Source organism: Dysidea avara, chromosome 6, assembly GCF_963678975.1.
Source record: "Dysidea avara chromosome 6, odDysAvar1.4, whole genome shotgun sequence".
Classification (NCBI taxonomy): domain Eukaryota; kingdom Metazoa; phylum Porifera; class Demospongiae; order Dictyoceratida; family Dysideidae; genus Dysidea; species Dysidea avara.
In genome coordinates, this window is record NC_089277.1 from 16,095,519 (window position 1) to 16,114,018 (window position 18,500).

Genomic DNA, 18,500 nt, shown 5'->3' on the forward strand with positions numbered 1-18,500 from the left:
GACGCCTACAAATAATGTAAAATTTAAGGTGCTAGGGGCAATGGTTGATTTTTTCATTATTATGAAATTTGTCCATTGAGCTGATTATGATTCCTAACTACCAAGTCTGTGAAGTAAAAACAGGGACTTCCTTAAAGACGGTGAACTGTTAATGTTAACTAAACAATTACAAATCCAGGAATCAAGATTGTGAGGTGAGCTTTAATTAGAATCACACGAAGAAGCAAAGCCATGGAGTGGCCACAAGCTTTTCTATACTATGAGTTTATAACTTTTCCGTATTACAGAAGTATGAAGTAGTGCAGCTAATTACTCACCGTAATGGCTATAGCTGGCTGCTTTGTGCGAGGTCTTTTGTATAGCAAGGTGCTGTTTGGGACTGCTAAAGCTGGCTGTTATACGTGTTATAGAGGTGACCGTTTAATACAAACTATTTCTGTACAAACTGATTGGGATTTGGTCTGGACTGTAGTCACGTGGCTGCTATGTTGAGGTGACTGCCCAACTCAGGGGAGGTTCCACTGTACTCGATTCCTGGATTTGTAATTGTTTAGTTAACATTAACTGTTCACCGTCTTTAACCCTTAAACGCGCACGCGAATTTACGAAATATTGCACTGAAATCGCAAGGGCCATTTAAGTGGCCCTCCATATTTGGCACAGAGGTGCGTGCGCTAGGATTACGTGATCATGAAACGGTTTAGTGCAACGGAAAGCCACGTTTCTGGGCTTTAATTCGAGCTCAAGAACTTTGTGCTGTGATTAAAGATAAGCGAGATATGGATGAAAATACTGTTGTTGATCAACTTTTCTATAGCGACACCGACGATGACTGGAACAACTCGGACGAAGAGGACTCTTTTGCCCATGGAGAAGACTCTTTTGTCCTTGATAGGCTTACCAGGGAACAAGACGGTAAAATGGCGGACAGATGAATCGGTCCTATCACTTCGCCTGCCATTATAGATGATTATGGCGATGTGGAAGAAAATGATCGTGAGGAAGAGTTCAGCAAGGACGAAGAAGACATCGAGGAAGAAACTAACGATGATTATGAAGGTATAATGCTTTTCACATGTTTTATAACTTGAGTCCTGCTTCTTCTAATAGCTGATGTGAGATATTGTGAAGGTCATGATGAGTCAAGCCATCCTGGACCATCTGGGCTACATAGTGGAGTGAGTGACAGTGGGATGGGTAGCCTGGAAACTGAATACCCCTGTAGTGGTTCTCCTGTGGCTTACCATGGCTCTCCTGTTAGTTCTTCCCTGCGCTCTCGTTCTTCTTCTCCACATGCCCCATTTTCACCTAGTGATAGAGGCAGGGACTACTCACCATCTCCATCTGATCCTTTGTCTGGTAGAAATAGAGGAAGGGGTAGGGGAACTGTGTCTCCAATGGATCTTGTGCCTAGTCGAGGTAGGAGGAAAGGTACTGGTAGGGGTAGAGGTACCGGTAGGGGTAGGGATTTGGCTATCGATAATGCTTATACTCTAGAGTGCTGTTTCACACCTGTGAATGATCGTAGACCATCAAAAGCTTTAGGGAGCAACTGGCTACTAAACTTTTATGTCAACTTAGCTCACGCCAGCATGGAGGACGTCAATCACAGACTCTTCCACCTCAATCGCCTGCGAGGCTTGAGGAACGCCATTTCATAGAGAACCTTGGGACTGACGGTGACTGTGCAGTGTGTTCTGACCGGAAGACACATAGAAAACGTACTAAGTATGGCTGCGTAAATTGTGGAATGGTTCATTTGTGCCTTGAAAGTTGTTTTAAGATATACCATACCAAGGAAAACTATAAATAAATAAGGGGTGTATGCTATTTACTGTGTCGTAGACTTTTTACAGGTTCAGCCGATGTATATAGTTTAGATGTGTTGACAGTATTATCTGTTTAGTTATGTACAGAGCTGTTTGTAAATCAGGTTTTTCCACAATTGTGGTTTTTTCTCTGAAATCACTTGGATCGGTGGTTTCTAAATGAGGCAAACCCTTTACTGAGTAAAGATCCCAGCTCTTTAGTGTATATATTTCATGTACATTTTATGTTTGAAAAGTTTTTCAAATTCTAATGCTAATAATAATACTTTATCTTTGATGAACAGTGCATGATAAAATGGATTGCTGTTGGTATTTGATTGACCAGTCACCAGAATACGTCTTGGCAGCACGTTGAAACGCCACAGTGATTGTGTTGGAGTTCTTTGTTACATGCCTACAGGGTAAAAATAATTATGAGAATACGACAATTTTTTTTCAATTCACAACTACCTGAGAGTTGTAGCTATGTCACTGGAATTTCACCACCTTGTATCAAGGGTACCACCCTTTCTAAACACCAAGTGCTGAGGCGAATGGACAGAGGAGCTGCCTACCATGATGATTATTTCCAAATGATGCGCGTATTGCTGTGGATAAATGGAGAAGTATTATTGATAAAAACATAATAATAATATTGGATAAACCCCAGGTTATCCACCGTCTGTGTACCAAGTTACAAGCTGATACATCAAGGATTTTCACAGTTACAGTCGTGTAAAGACGTGCGGTTACTTCGCACAATTGTGTGAATACCACAAGTTTTTTCTAAAATTCATAAATACCTGAGAGTTGCAGCTATGTCAATGGAATTTCACCACCTTGTATCAAGTGTACAACTCTTTCTCGACACCAAGTATTGAGGCGAATCGCCAACGGAGCCACCTACCATGACGGTTATTTCCAAGTTATGCGCATATTACTTCGGATAAATAGAAAAGCATTAATGATAAACAATTGATAGTCACGATGGGTAAACCCCAGGGTATCCACCATCTGTGTACCAAGTTTCAAGTTGATACGTCGAGGATTTTCAGAGATACAGCCTTGTAAAGACGCGCGATTAATTTCGCGAAAGTAAGCATAAACTTTCGTGCGTTTTCGGTGTAATAAATAATCTAATCCAAAACAGCCAAGCTGTAAAAAAAGAGTGCGGCCCTGAGGCTATGGTGAAAAAAGATGTGAAATCCAAGGTGGCGGCCAAGAAATGGCTGTGATGGTAGGTTAATGGTAAAAATTTTAATAACGACAATTCAGGTGAATTTTGTGCCAAGACCAAGCGGCACCAAATTCACCTGAATTGTTGTATTTAAAATTTTTACCATTAACCTACCATCACAGCCATTTCTTGGCCGCCACCTTGGATTTCACATCTTTTTTCACCATAGCCTTTCTCAGGGCTGCACTCTTTTTTTACAGCTTGGCTGTTTTGGATTAGATTTCACTTCTTTTTGTATTTGTATACCCCAAAGCCGGCCTATGGCCGGCTTTAGGGCTTTTTAACCTGTCATTTTTTCTTTACTACAGGAAGAAGAAAAGATGAAGCAGGGTGATTTCTTTGTAGCTGACCTCTCTGCAAGGTGACCCTTCTAGCTGATCTCTCTACCGGATGACTTGTTTGTAGCTGAACTCTCTACAGGGTGGTTTGTTTGTAGTTGAACTCTCTACAAGGTAACTTCTTCTAGCTGATCTTTCTACAGGGTGATTTGTTTGTAGCTGAATTCTCTACAGGGTGATTTGTTTGCAGCTAAACTGCTGAACTCTCTACAATGTAACTTCTTCTAGCTGATCTCTAGCTGATCTCTCTACAGGGTGACTTGTTTCTAGCTGAACTATCTACAGGGTGATTTGTTTGTAGCTGAACTCTCTACAATGTAATTTCTTCTAGCTGAACTCTCTACAGGGTGACTTGTTTCTAACTGAACTCTCTACTGGGTGATTTGTTTGTAGCTGAACACTCTACAAGGTAACTTCTTCTAGCTGATCTTTCTACAGGGTGATTTGTTTGTAGCTGAATTCTCTACAGGGCAATTTGTTTGCAGCTGAACTCTCTACATGGTAGTTTCTTTGTAGCTGAACTCTCTACAATGTAACTTCTTCTAGCTGAACTCTCTACAGGGTGACTTGTTTCTAGCTGATCTCTCTACAGGGTGACTTGTTTCTAGCTGAACTATCTACAGGGTGATTTGTTTGTAGCTGAACTCTCTACAATGTAATTTCTTCTAGCTGAACTCTCTACAGGGTGACTTGTTTCTAACTGATCTCTCTACAGGGTGACTTGTTTCTAGCTGAACTATCTACAGGGTGATTTGTTTGTAGCTGAACTCTCTACAATGTAACTTCTTCTAGCTGAACTCTCTACAGGATGACTTGTTCCTAACTGAACTCTCTACAGGGTGATTTGTTTGTAGCTGAACTCTCTACAAGATAACTTCTTCTAGCTGATCTTTCTACAAGGTGATTTGTCTGTAGCTGAATTCTCTACAGGGCAATTTGTTTGCTGCTGAACTCTCTACATGGTAGTTTCTTGTAGCTGAACTCTCTACAATGTAACTTCTTCTAGCTGAACTTTCTACGGGTGACTTGTTTCTAGCTGATCTCTCTACAGGGTGACTTGTTTCTAGCTGAACTATCTACAGCGTGATTTGTTTGTAGCTGAACTCTCTACAATGTAACTTCTTCTAGCTGAACTCTCTACAGGATGACTTGTTCCTAACTGAACTCTCTACAGGTGATTTGTTTGCAGCTGGACTCTCTTACATGGTGGTTTCTTTGTAGCTGAACTCTCTACAAAGTGACTTCTTCTAGCTGATCTATCTACAGGATGACTTGTTTCTAACTGAACTCTCTACAGTGTGATCTGTTCATAGCGGAACTTTTTACTGGGTAATTTGTTTGCAGTTAAACTCTTTGCATGATTGTTTCTTTGTAACTGAACTCTCTACAAGGTAACTTCTTCTAGCTGATCTCTCTACAAGATGACTTGTTTCTAACTGAACTCTCTACAGTGTGATCTGTTCATAGCGGAACTTTCTACTGGGTGATTTGTTTGCAGCTAAACTCTTTGCATGATTGTTTCTTTGTAACTGAACTCTCTACAAGGTAACTTCTTCTAGCTCATCTCTCTACAGGGCAATTTGTTTGTAGCTGAATTCTCTACAGGGTGATTTATTTGAGTTGAACTCTCTACATGATGACTTCTTTGTAGCTGAACTCTCTATTAGGTATCTTCTTCTAGCTGATCTGACTACAGGGTGACTTGTTTGTAGCTGAATTCCCAACCTGTGTCAAAATTACGCGATCGATTTATATGAATAAAAAAAAACTATTAGTTTTCGTGTCTACCAGGCAAACCACTTAGAGCAACGAGCCGAAAATCAGTATGTAGCTGGAATAATCATCATAGAAAGTCCTTGCAGTAGTACAGAAGAATCGGATTACAAACCACTGAGTTGTGATTCGAAAGACAACTACGTGTAGCAAATGCGAGATCGAGATACTCTAATAGAACAGTCACCCTAATAAAGTATTCAGCTGCATTTATAATTTACTCAATTATATTACATTGCAAGTTATTCTGTAGGGAATTCAACTACAAACAAGTCACGCTGTAGTCAGATCAGCCAGAAGAAGGTACCTAATAGAGAGTTCAGCTACAAAGAAACCATCATGTAGAGAGTTCAGCTCAAACAAATTGCCCTGTAGAGAGATCAGCTAGAAGAAGTTACCTTGTAGAGAGTTCAGTTACAAAGAAACAATCATGCAAAGAGTTCAGCTGCAAACAAATCACCCAGTAGAAAGTTCCGCTATGAACAGACCACACTGTAGAGAGTTCAGTTAGAAACAAGTCATCTTGTAGAGAGATCAGCTAGAAGAAGTCACATTGTAGAGAGTTCAGCTACAAAGAAACTACCATGTAGAGAGTTCAACTGCAAACAAATCACCCTGTAGAGAACTCAGCTACAAACAAATATGCCCTGTAGAAAGATCAGCTAGAAGAAGTTACCTTGTAGAGAGTTCAGCTACAAAGAAACCACCATGTAGAGAGTTCAGCTGCAAACAAATCACCTGTAGAGAGTTCAGCTAGAAACAAGTCACCCTGTAGAGAGATCAGCTAGAAACAAGTCACCCTGTAGAGAGTTCAGCTAGAAGAAGTCACATTGTAGAGAGTTCAGCTACAAAGAAACTACCATGTAGAGAGTTCAGCTGCAAACAAACACCCTGTAGAGAACTCAGCTACAAACAAATCGCTTGTAGAAAGATTAGTTAGAAGAAGTTATCTTGTAGGGAGTTCAGCTACAAACAAATCACCCTGTAGAGAGTTCAGCTACAAAGAAATCATCATGTAGAGAGTTCAGCTGCAAACAAATCATCCTGTAGAGAGTTCAGCTATGAAAAGATCACCCTGTAGAGAGTTCAACTAGAAGAAGTCACCTTTTAGAGAGTTCAGCTACAAAGCAACCACCATGCATGTAGAGAGTTCAGCTGCAAAAATAATCAATCACTTTGTAGAGAGTTCAGCTAGAAGAAGTCACCTTGTAGAGAGTTCAGCTTCAAATAAATCACCCTGTAGAGAATCCAGCTACAAACAAATCACCCTGTAGAAAGATCAGCTAGAAGAAGTTACCTTGTAGAGAGTTCAGCTACAAAAAAACCACCATGTAGAGAATTCAGCTGCAAACAAATCACCTGTAGAGAGTTCAGCTAGAAACAAGTCACCCTGTAGAGAGATCAGCTAGAAACAAGTCATCCTGTAGAGAGTTCAGCTAGAAGAAGTCACATTGTAGAGAGTTCAGCTACAATGAAACTCCCATGTGGAGAGTTCAGCTGCAAACAAATCACCCTGTAGAGAACTCAGCTACAAACAAATATGCCCTGTAAAAATATCAGCTAGAAGAAGTTACCTTGTAGAGAGTTCAGCTACAAAGAAACCACCATGTAGAGAGTTCAGCTGCAAACAAATCACCTGTAGAGAGTTCAGCTAGAAACAAGTCACCCTGTAGAGAGATCAGCTAGAAACAAGTCACCCTGTAGAAAGTTCAGCTAGAAGAAGTTACCTTGTAGAGAGTTCAGCTACAAAGAAACCACCATGTAGAGAGTTCAGCTGCAAACAAATCACCCAGTAGAAAGTTCAGCTATGAACAGATCACCCTGTTGAGAGTTCAGTTAGAAACAAGTCATCCTGTAGAGAGATCACCTAGAAGTATCACCTTGTAGAGAATTCAGCTACAAACAAGTCATCCTGTAGAGAGATCAGCTAGAAGAAGTTACCTTGTAGAGAGTTCAGCTACAAAGAAACCACCATGTAGAGAGTTCAGCTGCAAACAAATCACCCAGTAGAAAGTTCAGTAGGGACCCGCCGATTATGCTCATAATTTTACCTATTATGCTATGCTGCACTGCTCAAAAATTCACCTATTATGCTTAAATTAATGCTCAATGTTTACCTATTATGCTCGATTATGCTCAATGTTCATGCCTTAGTTCATATGCTTTGCTACTAGTTTAACACTGTATAGAAAGAAAAAAATGAGTGGCTGGAACACAAATAATAAATTCTTGCTGTATGTAAGAGAAAAGATCGATATACTCTAATAGAACAGTCAGTTTGATGATTGTTCTATTAGAGTTACTGACTGCTCTATTAGAGTATATCGATCTTATTTTGCAATTGTCATTTTTCCAGCAAGAATTTATACCATCGCACAAATATTTAACTTATTATGCTGGCATTATGCTCAATGCTTTTAGGTACCTATTATGCTCAAAATTATGCCAGCATAATCGGCGGGTCCCTAAAGTTCAGCTATGAACAGATCACCCTGTTGAGAGTTCAGTTAGAAATAAGTCATCCTGTAGAGAGATCACCTAGAAGTATCACCTTGTAGAGAGTTCAGCTACAAACAAATCACCTGTAGGAATTTCAGCTGCAAACAAATCACCCTGTAGAGAGTTCAGCTATGAAAAGATCACCCTGTAGAGAGTTCAGCTATAAGAAGTCACCTTTTAGAGAGTTCAGCTACAAAGCAACCACCATGTAGAGAGTTCAGCTGCAAACAAATCACCCTGTAGAGAATTCAGCTACAAACAAATCCCCTGTAGAGAGACCAGCTAGAAACAAGTCACCCTGTAGACAGATCAGCTAGAAGAAGTTACCTTGTAGAGAGTTCAGCTGCAAACACATCACCCTGTAGAGAATTCAACTACAAACAGAGAACCCTGCAGAGAGTTCAGCTAGAGTCAAGTCACCCTGTAGAGAGAATCCTGTAAAGAGTTCATCTACGTACAAGCAGATCACCTTGTAGAGAGTTCAGCTACATTTCAAGCCACCTAGTAGAGAGATCAGCTGTAAATTATCCTGTGGGGATTAATTGACATGTAATAAATATATGCAAGAGTTCATAATATAATGAACTCTTGATATATGCATTATATATATAATTTGTACATTTACTGATAAAATCAGAATGAGTTAAAGTATTTATAAAATCTGCTTCATCTTTTTCTTTTTCCTGTGGTAAAGAAAAGTATATAGGTTAAAAAGCCCCAAAGCTGGCCATAGGCCGGCTTTGGGGTATACAAATACAAAAAGAAGTGAAATCTAATCAAAAACAGCCAAGCTGTAAAAAAAGGAGTGCGGCCCTTGAAAAGGCTATAATGAAAAAGATGTGAAATCCAAGGTGGCGGCCAAGAAATGGCTGTGATGGTAGGTTAATGGTAAAATTTTAATAACAACAATTCAGGTGAATTTGGTGCCGCTTGGTCTTGGCACAAAATTCACCTGAATTGTCGTTATTAAAATTTTTACCATTAACCTACCATCACAGCCATTTCTTGGCCGCCACCTTGGATTTCACATCTTTTTTCATTATAGCCTTTTCAAGGGCCGCACTCCTTTTTTTACAGCTTGGCTGTTTTTGATTAGTTATAAACTTTCACATTAGTCATAGCTCTATCAGAGTAGACTGTTCTGTTAGAGTAGTTGTGGACACTTACAAATAGGTGACTGTTCTATTAGAGTAGTTTGTGAACACTTACAGATAAGTGACTGTTCTATTAGAGTACTGAACACAAATAGGTGACTATTATTGGACACTTGAAAGAAGTTGAAGGTTGTAGTTATTCATTTTACACTAGTGACCAAGTCAATGCATATGGTATATGTGACCCGGTCTACAAAAAGGGGTCTTATATAGCCTTTTCAATTGCATGTACTTGACAATCCATAACTTGACTTGTGAATGTGGTATCTCACCCTGAAATTGGTCCCTTTAGACTCCTAGCATAGCACTATGGCTTGGTGTAATATGAAGATGATAGTTTGAAAACATGAGGAGTTATGATTTTTCAAACTTGACAATTTGGAAAGGCTATAAGACCCATATTTTCTATACACTCAGAGATGCAAGATTCTGATAACATCTCAGATAAATATCATGTACTATGATGGTAACAATAGTGTAAACAAGTTACTGTACTAAAAGTATATCCTCAAAAATGATGTAGTCATGGCAACTATAATGAGGTCATGAAGTACACCTTAGCTACTTAACATGGTAACTATAATAAGGTGGTCTTAATAAAGAGGTAACTAGGTAGAGCTATATCATGCAATACCGTAATTTGCTCTTTTCATTGTAAAACAATTTTCATATGCAAAATTAGTACAAAAATTTCTTGCACAAGATTTTAATACAAGATCGAACCATCTAATAGAGCAATCATTTCTGATAAAACGAATTACAGCAATTTGCTTTATGAATACTTATTTTAGTCATAATAATGATAGTAAAGTTTCTTCACGTATTTTATTGTTGAATTTGTCACTATTACTATTCTCACTACATTCATCAAAATGAAAAACATTGATTATTCTCATCTCTAGTATTCTTGAAATCACGCTGGCATAAAGATTTAAGCCTACATAAATACTTTTCTGTTTCCAAATTATACTATACAGTATGAATGTGTGGTATTTGTGTATATAAACCTGTATTATCTCACTAGGGATCATGTGAGATGGTAAAGCCTGTTAATACAGAGAGTAAGAACTTGACATTATAACCAACTCTGTATGTAGACCAGACCTGGTGGTGACTTGATCCATACTTCTTGTACAACTATTTAAACGTTTAATAAGTGTGATATAGTAATAAATTTTTATACCAACAAATATTCAGTGTATGCTTATTATTAGTATTAGTAGTGTATGTATAATATAAAGTATAGTAACAACTTTACTAGTTAGTGTATTAGTTGAGCTTGTCCCAGTTCCACTGTAGTAAGACGGGATAACATAGCATTATCCACACTCCCTCCTTTAGTACATCCTCCGATGACTATAATGGCATTGTTGTTGACTGCTGCTATAGCTACTGTTGATCTAGCTGATGATAATGATGAAATATTCTTCCATGATTTGCTAGAGTCATCATACATCTTAATATCTGATGTTGGTATACCACTAACTTGTCCACCAACTACCACTGGTGGGGATGAACTGGGGACTAGGGTTGTATAGTAGTGAATGGCATCGGTAATAATTATTGTAATTCATTTGGTGGGTGTGTCACTGGTTTGTTGTTGGTAACTTGATCTTGTAATATCATCAACAGGTATCTTATAGACACTTTTAGACCGTGTAAAGTCAGCATCACCATAACCCACTATGAGTAAATGATCATCAGTAATAATGGGTGTGAAGATACACATTGGCTCAGGAAGATTAATGGACAGTTTCTGCCAATGAGAATTCTCCATTCAGTTGAGGACTTCAATATCATCTTGTACTACTGGTGTGTTGTTAACATACTTGACTCCCCCAGCAACAATAACATGCTCCAGGTGAGTAACCACCCCTGGTCTGTTCCTAGCTGAGAGAAGGTCAGGATAATGAGGCGTCCAAGTCTGACTAGTTTCATCAAATGTAGAAACTTTATTAGTCCAATTCTTAACAGCATGCAGCCATCCACCAATTATAGCTAACTTACCACCAATGATGTAAGGAACACCATAATAGTGACCTGAGGGAGGTAACTGATCCCAATGATCAGTGTTGACATCATAGACATATACTTGATGCATAGCATCAACAACTGGACTATTTCCACCAGCAACATAGACCTTCTTGTCTTGTACTGTGACATATGCACGACACATTTGAGCAGGAAGATTGGCCAGCTGTGTCCATTTTATGTGGTACCTGCCACTGGTAAGTGCTGGCATTAATGGAGGTGCCTCCTGAGTGGATAATAATATTTGTAAGCTAAACAGATTATTGTGAACACAGTTTACATCACAACATGCATATGTAATTGTATAACTTGTTTTTATACAAGTATTTATAATCAACAAAAGTCATGAGTTATGAAAGTGGCAGGTATAGGGGTAGTGGAGAAGTGTCAACAAGTGGAACATTTAGAAGCTCTGAGATTTTACACAGAGTAAATTAAGCAGCTACAGTAGATACCATATATGGATACCTTTAATTTGTTCCTAGAGTTAGCCAAAAGTGTTTAGTTACCGTACAGTAAAAAACTTTGGCGGTAAAAAAAAGGAAAATAACGTTCAATTCACCAAAGTTTTTTTTGCCAATTATTTTAGATGATCACACGAGCACATTGAGTACTAAGATGAAGGTCAGCTTGTACCACCACGCAATAAAGATCAAGCTGACTTTGGAGATCTTCCGCCTAGGAATGTGTCCCACAGTTGTAAGCACTGCTTGGGATAGCATTTCTAACCGGCTTTCCATTCACACGTCAGCTAGTTCATCGTCTCACAATGGATTTGGTCAAATACTTTGATATACGTGATAACCTCTGCTACTGGAGTTCACTGAAAAAAGTAAATATGGTTGTTCTCGGCATCGCAGGAGATAGCAAAGCACGCCTTAGCTAGCATGTCGTTAGATCAGTAGCTACTAAAGTACTGGTACAACAACGCTAGCTACCTATACACTTACTACATTACTTAACTGATGAGCATGAGCTGACACCAGGGGCAGATCCAGAGTTTGGAAAGAGGGGGGCACCTTGCTGAACAAAGTTGAAGAGCAAAAAAAAAAAAGTCACAACAATAATAGCTAGTTACCCTTTACCAAATATATTCTATCACGTATGTTATGTAAAATAAAATCCTTATTTGTAGCTTCATAGGTAAGCTACACTGCCTCATGAACATTGTGACTGCTTTATTAGAGTAATTGACTGCTCTATTAGAGTATCTCGATCTTGTATGCAATTTCTTGAGGGGAGGGGGGGGGGCATTTGTCCCAAATGCCCCATCCTGGATCCGCCATTAGACACCTTGTTGTAATATCCTATGTACCGTACAGTAAAAACTTTGGCGAATATTATTTCAATCGCCAAAGTTTTTTCAGCCAATTTTTAAACCATGCGCGCGCCGAAGGCCGGCTGTGGGCGCGCGCCTGGTTTACTGAAATTGTTTTCGTAAAAGTGTGTGTGTGTGTGTATCTATGGTGTACCTACAGTCTATTTCAGGTTGGTTGTCCACTTAAGCCAAATGCAAGAATATCACGTGAATAGAAATAACCAATGAAATTTCACGCCTGGCGGACGGCGCTAGTTTAAATTGAAGGCTACTGATCTCATTGGCTACTTTCAAGCACGTGACTTTTAAACAGTTCGTTTCTCTAGTCAACCAACCGGAAATACCGTGTTCTTCAGGTTTCTTGCGAAAATCAAAGCATAAACGTGATCAAACACGTGATCTGTAATTCAAATATCTCGAACTTGCAAGGCATTTAAAGTGAATATTCGCACCTTTTGCCGATCATTGTACATGTTCAAGTATTGCTAGTATGCTGCAAGTTATGTAAGCCTTGCTAGTTCGAAGCACGGATCACGTGTTTGATCACGTTAATGCTTTGATTTTCGCCAGAAACCTGAAAAACACGGTAGACTGTATCTACCTATCTATGTTAGTCCGTACGCACCCACGTGAGCAAAATCGTTTATTAACGGTAAAAGCAGCTTTTACGTAAGAAGTAAAAGTGAAATGAAGTCTGTAGTAAACTTCTGCACAGGTGAGCTTTGCTCTGAGGTGGTTTCTTTTTGGCGGACTGAAATACGGGTGTGGTGACTTTCCTCAGACTACCTTCCCCTTGAGGTTTTCAGGCATTTAGCAACTGAAAAACAACGGTGCAGGCCTCGTACACTACCAGGAATAGCCTATCGCTTCGAGTTGAAAGGGGGCGTATCCCTTACGTATGCGAACGAAAATGAAGAGCAGCTTTGACGCTTTGTCGAGAGAATTTGTGGGAAAAAACACGTTAGTCACACTATAAAACAGTTTAGAAGATAGTTCTGTGCGTAATATGTTGGGAAAAGCGGTTTGTTTAACAAACGCTGATCCAACACCTAGCATACCACCAATTCAGATACATGTGGATGGCATATACCAACTACTATCCAACATCCACAGGATCCAACAACGTAAGGCATCTGGGCCTGACAACCTTCCTGCCCGTATTCTTAAAGAAGTGGCATATGAAATCTCCCCAGCCTTATCATTGATCTTCCAGGCTTCTTTAGATCAAGGTGCACTACCAAGTATCTGGAAATTTTAAACTGTGAAAGTAGCATATCCAACAATTAAGCGACTTTTAATAAAAAAAAATTTATTGGCAAGATACACGCGTCTACACTGGAAGCAGGTTTTCAAGGCTCTGTTATGGATCGTCAGATAACTTTTAAACCCTTTCCAGGTTCTAGCAGGAATGGCCAGCATGACATCTACTTTCACGTAAAATGTAACAGCTTAATACGGCCTTCTTCATGGTACAAAGTAGGGGGTTTAACATTGCACATAGAACCATTGGCCATGAAAATATTGGCTCACCTCAACAATCCAGGCGCGAACTTTTTAACGATTCCAGGTTATACCAGGCTAGATCTATCCTTTCTTGAATACTTCAGCTAGCTATACCGTTCGTGACGAACGTTTTACACGGTACAAATAATTTTATAAAAATCACTATCTCAATCCAATAGTCGCATACCCTGGCTGAGCACTGATTATTAATGACGCGCGCGCTATATTGCGTGGGCAAGTTGCAATGGAGAAGTATTACGTTCTTGAATGTTTAATTCATCAACTTTTCAATGGTCAATAGTCCTTGTACATCATGCTAATAACTTTTTTTTGATCACGTGATACATCTTTGTATTTTGTACATGTAATCAAATAAATATTTTGAAAAATGGTCATTATAAAAATTTCAAGTTACTTGTTTGCAGTTCTCCAACGTATAAACCTGTGGAAAAACAGTCACATTTAAATTGGTGAATTTAAAAAAATCTTTATCACGCACACACTACACACACATTACACACACACTACACACACACACTACACACACACACTACACACACACACACACACACACACACAGACACACACACACACACACACACACACTACACACACACACTTCACTACATATTCACATAAAAATAAAACACTACAAAGTATGGTAATGGTTGTTTACATTGGTTAATTTTGTGGTGTGCCACATATAGCAACAAGGGAAATGTGTATCTGTGATCAAGAATTTAATTTAGTTTGTAATATCAATCTTTGTCAACTAGAGATGAACTGGCTATTGGTAAAAAGCGAGGGGTAGCCAATGCCTTGGGAATCTTGTATGCTATGTGAGAAATCCAATCAGAAATACACAAATATATTAGAAACCAAATCCTAAATCCAAAATCATGTAAAAATAAAGGAGAAAGTGAGTTTAACAAAGTAGACAATGATCGATCATGAATAACTAGAACAAGATGTAGATCAACAACTGTACAGGTAGTTACTAGTTAGCAATATCACTAAATGCTTTTAAAAATACATAAAGATTGGGAGTCTCGTATACGCCAGTTTGGTACTTTGCTTGGGCATTGGCAACCCCTCTGGTACACCATTTCTGTGTTTTGCGTGGGCGTTGGCTACCCCTCGGGAAAAATAAAATAATGAAAGACTATACAGAAGCTGATCTGTACAGAAGATTAGCCCTGCACAGCTACGTGGGCTTCTTTTTACAAAGCATACACTCACCTTATTTGCACATTGCCCAATCATCATCATGGACGCTTCCACCTCCCACCATGCACTAAAGTAATAGAAACAAACATCATTAAATAATATAAGCATTAATATTATTATAGCATAACACAGCAGCACAATATTACAGCATGATAAACAAACCAAAGTATTTATACAGAAAACTATGTCATAGACATTTAATCGTCTTTGAGCAAGGCCATTTTAACGAAGGAGCAAATTGGGCGTGGGCGGGCAATTCATTACATTCTTTTCGCCGTTTATAACTATCACTGGCAAACTAATGCATATACTATATCAAAGAACGTAACAGTTGTATGATACTTATAGACTGTTTTTTCACTGTCAACCACTTCTTGCGCGTGGGCGGCCCACCACCCCTCCCCTCCGCACCGTCCCACCCACCCACCCACCCACCCCCTATATGATATACGTGCTATACAGCTGAGCATATAAAAGTTGCTAAAATTAACAGGTTTTTGTAGAATCAGTTTTATTTTTAAAATTCTAATTGAACAAACAGTACATTTTCATACTGTAGCTGAATGACATTAAAATACATTGAATTGTCTGATATGGTTCCTATTTATAAGGAAGGTAATAAATCAGACCCATGCAACTATAGACCTGTGTCCCTTACGTGTATCTGCTGTAAAATATTAGAGCATATAGTATATTCAAGTGTGTCTAATCATCTAACATCCTTCAACATTTTATGTGATGAACAACACGGTTTCCGTCACAAAAGGAGCTGTGAAACACAATTAATTTCCACGGTTAATGACTTTGCCAAGTGTTTGAATCATAAGGGCCAGTGTGATGTACTCCTACTTGACTTCAGTAAGGCCTTTGATAAGGTTCCACATTCCCGACTCTACCTCAAGCTTCAACATTATGGGATTGATGGATCTATCCTATTGTGGATTAAGTCCTTCTTAACTTGCAGATCCCAGTAGCTATGTAGTGCTAGAAGGGAAAAACAGCTACTCTGAACAAGTTCTCTCCGGTGTACCCCAAGGTACTGTACTCGCACCACTTCTGTTTTTACTGTACATAAATGATCTCCCTGCTTGTGTCAATAGTAAGATTAAACTGTATGCAGATGATGTCCTACTGTACTCCTACATACATTCTGAATCAGATTGTATAGCCCTACAACAGGATCTTGACAAACTCATTGAATGGGCTCATACTTGGCTGATGGAATTTAACATTAAGAAATGCGAACACTTGAGAATTACCTATAAAAGAAATCCCATCATTCATAGCTATCATCTGGAGAATTCTATCATCTCTGAGGTTCCTCACACGAAATATCTCGGGGTCACCATTGACCAGAAACTATCATGGAATGAACACATTCAAAGAGTCACTAGCAAAGCAAACCAGGTTAATGGATTCTTGCGCCGTAACCTTCACCAATGCCCTATTTCTGTTAAGAGCAATTGTTATAAGAAGATGGTCCGCCCCATTGTTGAATATGCATCCTCTGTCTGGGCCCCCCACACCCACACCAACATAAACCAACTTGAGTCCATCCGCCAAAAGAGAGCAGCTAGATTTTGCTACAATAACTTTTCTGGATTTAGTAGTGTAACAAGAATGATGTCATCATTAAATTTACCTACCCTCGAAGAAAGAAGAAACAAGTCGAAGATAACTACAATGTATAAGATAATTAATGGCAATCTAAGTATACCCACAAATGATCTAATACCTAATCATCGTCCATCAAGGGAAGGATATTATAAACAGCTTGACACTATGATTGATTCTTATAAATTTTCCTTTTTCCCTTCTACAATCAGACTCTGGAACACACTCCCCCCCCTTTGTAATTCACTCCCCTACCTTAGATGAGTTTTGTACTAACCTGAACATTCATTATGATCACACCTATGCACAACAATCTTTTTGATTTCTGCACAGTAACAAACATAATAATAATAAACGCTTCCTTAGCAGTGCATAGCAACGTAATTGAACGAATTACGAATATTTCATGAATTACAAAATATGAGGTAAAGTAGTAATACATAGTTGGTTAATTCATAGTAGCATATACTGTCTATAGTTAATTCCAGATGAGTTAGCTAGCTGCATGGCACCTGGTTTTTAGAAGTAGCACAACATCAACTTGTTTCAACAGAGGAGTTTCGTCACACTTTTTTACCGCCAAAGTTTTTTACTATATGGTTAAGTGAATTTGTTCAGATAACTGAACCCAATTGATTTTATAGATTGACTGTTCAGATAACTGAGTACTTGTAGTATTGAAGATAGGTAATGTGAATGTTCTAATAGAGTGGATGACGAGTATCTGAATGTTTCTGCCTATTCTGGCAGGTCATTTTGTAAAATATTTTGCAAGGTTGGTTTTGGTGGGTTACCATATTACACAAGATACCAGTTGATAGTAGTGTTTAAGTGTAGTATTGAATGGTTATGGGTTAACATGAGTATAAACTTTATCCTCCACACATGACATTTCCCATAGAGTATGTACTAACATTAGTGACTTACTATTTTCAATTTTGATGTCTTTGTTGTTGGTCCTCCTAAAGTTACTCTGTTAAGTTGACTGGCTACTTGTTGTGTTGGTACAGTCCTTGTGGAGGACTAAGATAACAATACCATATATGGCAATGATAACAAAACAAATAACACTCACCAGCTGTTGGTTCAACTGGTCAACTTCAAATTTCAACTGGTCATTTCCATATTTCAGGTGGTTGATTTCAAATTTCTGCTGCTTGGTTTCTGTTTTCAAATGGTTGTTTTCTAGACCCTTCTGTGTGTTCTCTCTTCTCAGCTGATCAATCTCAGTCTTCTGCTACTCCACTTGTTGGTGTAGAGTGATAACATCTTGTGGGGACTCCTTCATGTAAACATCCTTGCTCACTTGGATCCTCTCACAGACAGCTGTTATGGTCGGCCTCACAGCAGGATCATAATCCAAACACTCCTCCACCAGTGGCCTCAATACTTCAGCCTCTCCTCTCATTTTGTCCAGGTACTGCTGACGACGTTCAACTTCTGACAAGGCTACCATCTTTCTGGTCTTGTGATCATACTGCACCAGTTCAGTTGGATGAGGCCACTTTTGGTTAAATGTGTGGAGGACTATTCCTGCAAATGAAAACACATCCATGGGAGGACCATACTCGGGATTTTCCCTCAGTGTTTCCGGTGGCATAAAGTCAACAGTTCCTGGAGCTTTAGTCATTGTCTTTCCACTGTCAGCCTTTATCACCTTGGCTACTCCAAGATCACTGATCTTTGCCACATGATGTGCTGTCAGTAAGACATTATTGGGGGAGAGGTCTCGATGGATAATGGGAGGGTTGTGATTGTGAAGGTAGCACAGACCAAGGGAGACATTATGGACAAATGAAAACTTTATATGGATAGGAATCTTCTCATGTTTATCCACCAGTGAGGTTAAGCTATCCACCATCATCTCCATAACCATTACTGGTAGCCGCATCCTTCCCTGTACACCGCCCGCCCCCACAAAGGGATAATAAACTCCTAGGAATTGTATAACGTTTGGATGACGTAATGTGCTGCATTGACGACACTCCCTCATGAACG

At 39.1% G+C, this 18,500-nt stretch overlaps 3 protein-coding genes and 1 long non-coding RNA gene across 6 annotated transcripts in view; 2 read left to right on the forward strand and 2 right to left on the reverse strand.

The window, feature by feature from the left end:
* LOC136259294 (ATP-dependent RNA helicase DDX18-like) overlaps positions 1-18,500 on the forward strand; it is a 91,971-nt gene that overhangs the window by 2,566 nt on the left and 70,905 nt on the right. The window lies entirely within an intron of this gene.
* LOC136258834 (uncharacterized) lies at positions 593-10,077 on the forward strand. 2 transcript variants are annotated; one of them, XM_066052184.1, is made up of 4 exons: positions 593-915; positions 967-1,059; positions 1,111-1,178; positions 9,834-10,077. In XM_066052184.1, exons 1-4 carry the CDS (start codon positions 780-782, stop codon positions 9,888-9,890), a joined length of 354 nt encoding a protein of 117 aa, XP_065908256.1. In that variant the 5' UTR covers positions 593-779; the 3' UTR covers positions 9,891-10,077. The 2 variants fall into 2 exon arrangements, with proteins under 2 accessions (XP_065908256.1, XP_065908255.1); XM_066052183.1 differs by lacking the exon at positions 9,834-10,077 and having other exon boundaries at positions 611-915; positions 1,111-2,099.
* LOC136258844 (uncharacterized) lies at positions 1,966-2,938 on the reverse strand. 2 transcript variants are annotated; one of them, XR_010703020.1, is made up of 3 exons: positions 2,612-2,937; positions 2,280-2,416; positions 1,966-2,223 (listed from the first exon to the last, which is right to left on the reverse strand). It is a non-coding gene; the product is annotated as an uncharacterized lncRNA (long non-coding RNA). The 2 variants fall into 2 exon arrangements; XR_010703019.1 differs by having other exon boundaries at positions 2,280-2,938.
* LOC136258327 (receptor-interacting serine/threonine-protein kinase 4-like) lies at positions 9,947-18,393 on the reverse strand. Its single transcript, XM_066051651.1, has 4 exons — positions 17,809-18,393; positions 17,578-17,739; positions 17,430-17,525; positions 9,947-11,066 (listed from the first exon to the last, which is right to left on the reverse strand). The coding sequence occupies exons 1-4, from the start codon at positions 18,391-18,393 to the stop codon at positions 10,587-10,589; spliced, it is 1,323 nt and encodes a 440-aa protein (XP_065907723.1). The 3' UTR covers positions 9,947-10,586.

What these genes read in the sequence shown, in the direction of transcription:
- LOC136258834 (XM_066052183.1), top strand. Translation starts at nt 780, where the DNA reads ATGGATGAAAATACTGTTGTTGATCAACTTTTCTATAGCGACACCGAC. An exon ending in GCTTACCAGGGAACAAGACG is followed by an intron (nt 916 to 966) that starts GTAAAATGGCGG and finishes CTGCCATTATAG; the next exon opens with ATGATTATGGCGATGTGGAA. An exon ending in AACTAACGATGATTATGAAG is followed by an intron (nt 1,060 to 1,110) that starts GTATAATGCTTT and finishes TTCTTCTAATAG; the next exon opens with CTGATGTGAGATATTGTGAA.
- LOC136258327 (XM_066051651.1), bottom strand. Translation starts at nt 18,393, where the DNA reads ATGCGGCTACCAGTAATGGTTATGGAGATGATGGTGGATAGCTTAACC. An exon ending in ACCAGTTGAACCAACAGCTG is followed by an intron (nt 17,526 to 17,577) that starts GTGAGTGTTATT and finishes TTGTTATCTTAG; the next exon opens with TCCTCCACAAGGACTGTACC. An exon ending in AGACATCAAAATTGAAAATA is followed by an intron (nt 11,067 to 17,429) that starts GTAAGTCACTAA and finishes TTATCCACTCAG; the next exon opens with GAGGCACCTCCATTAATGCC.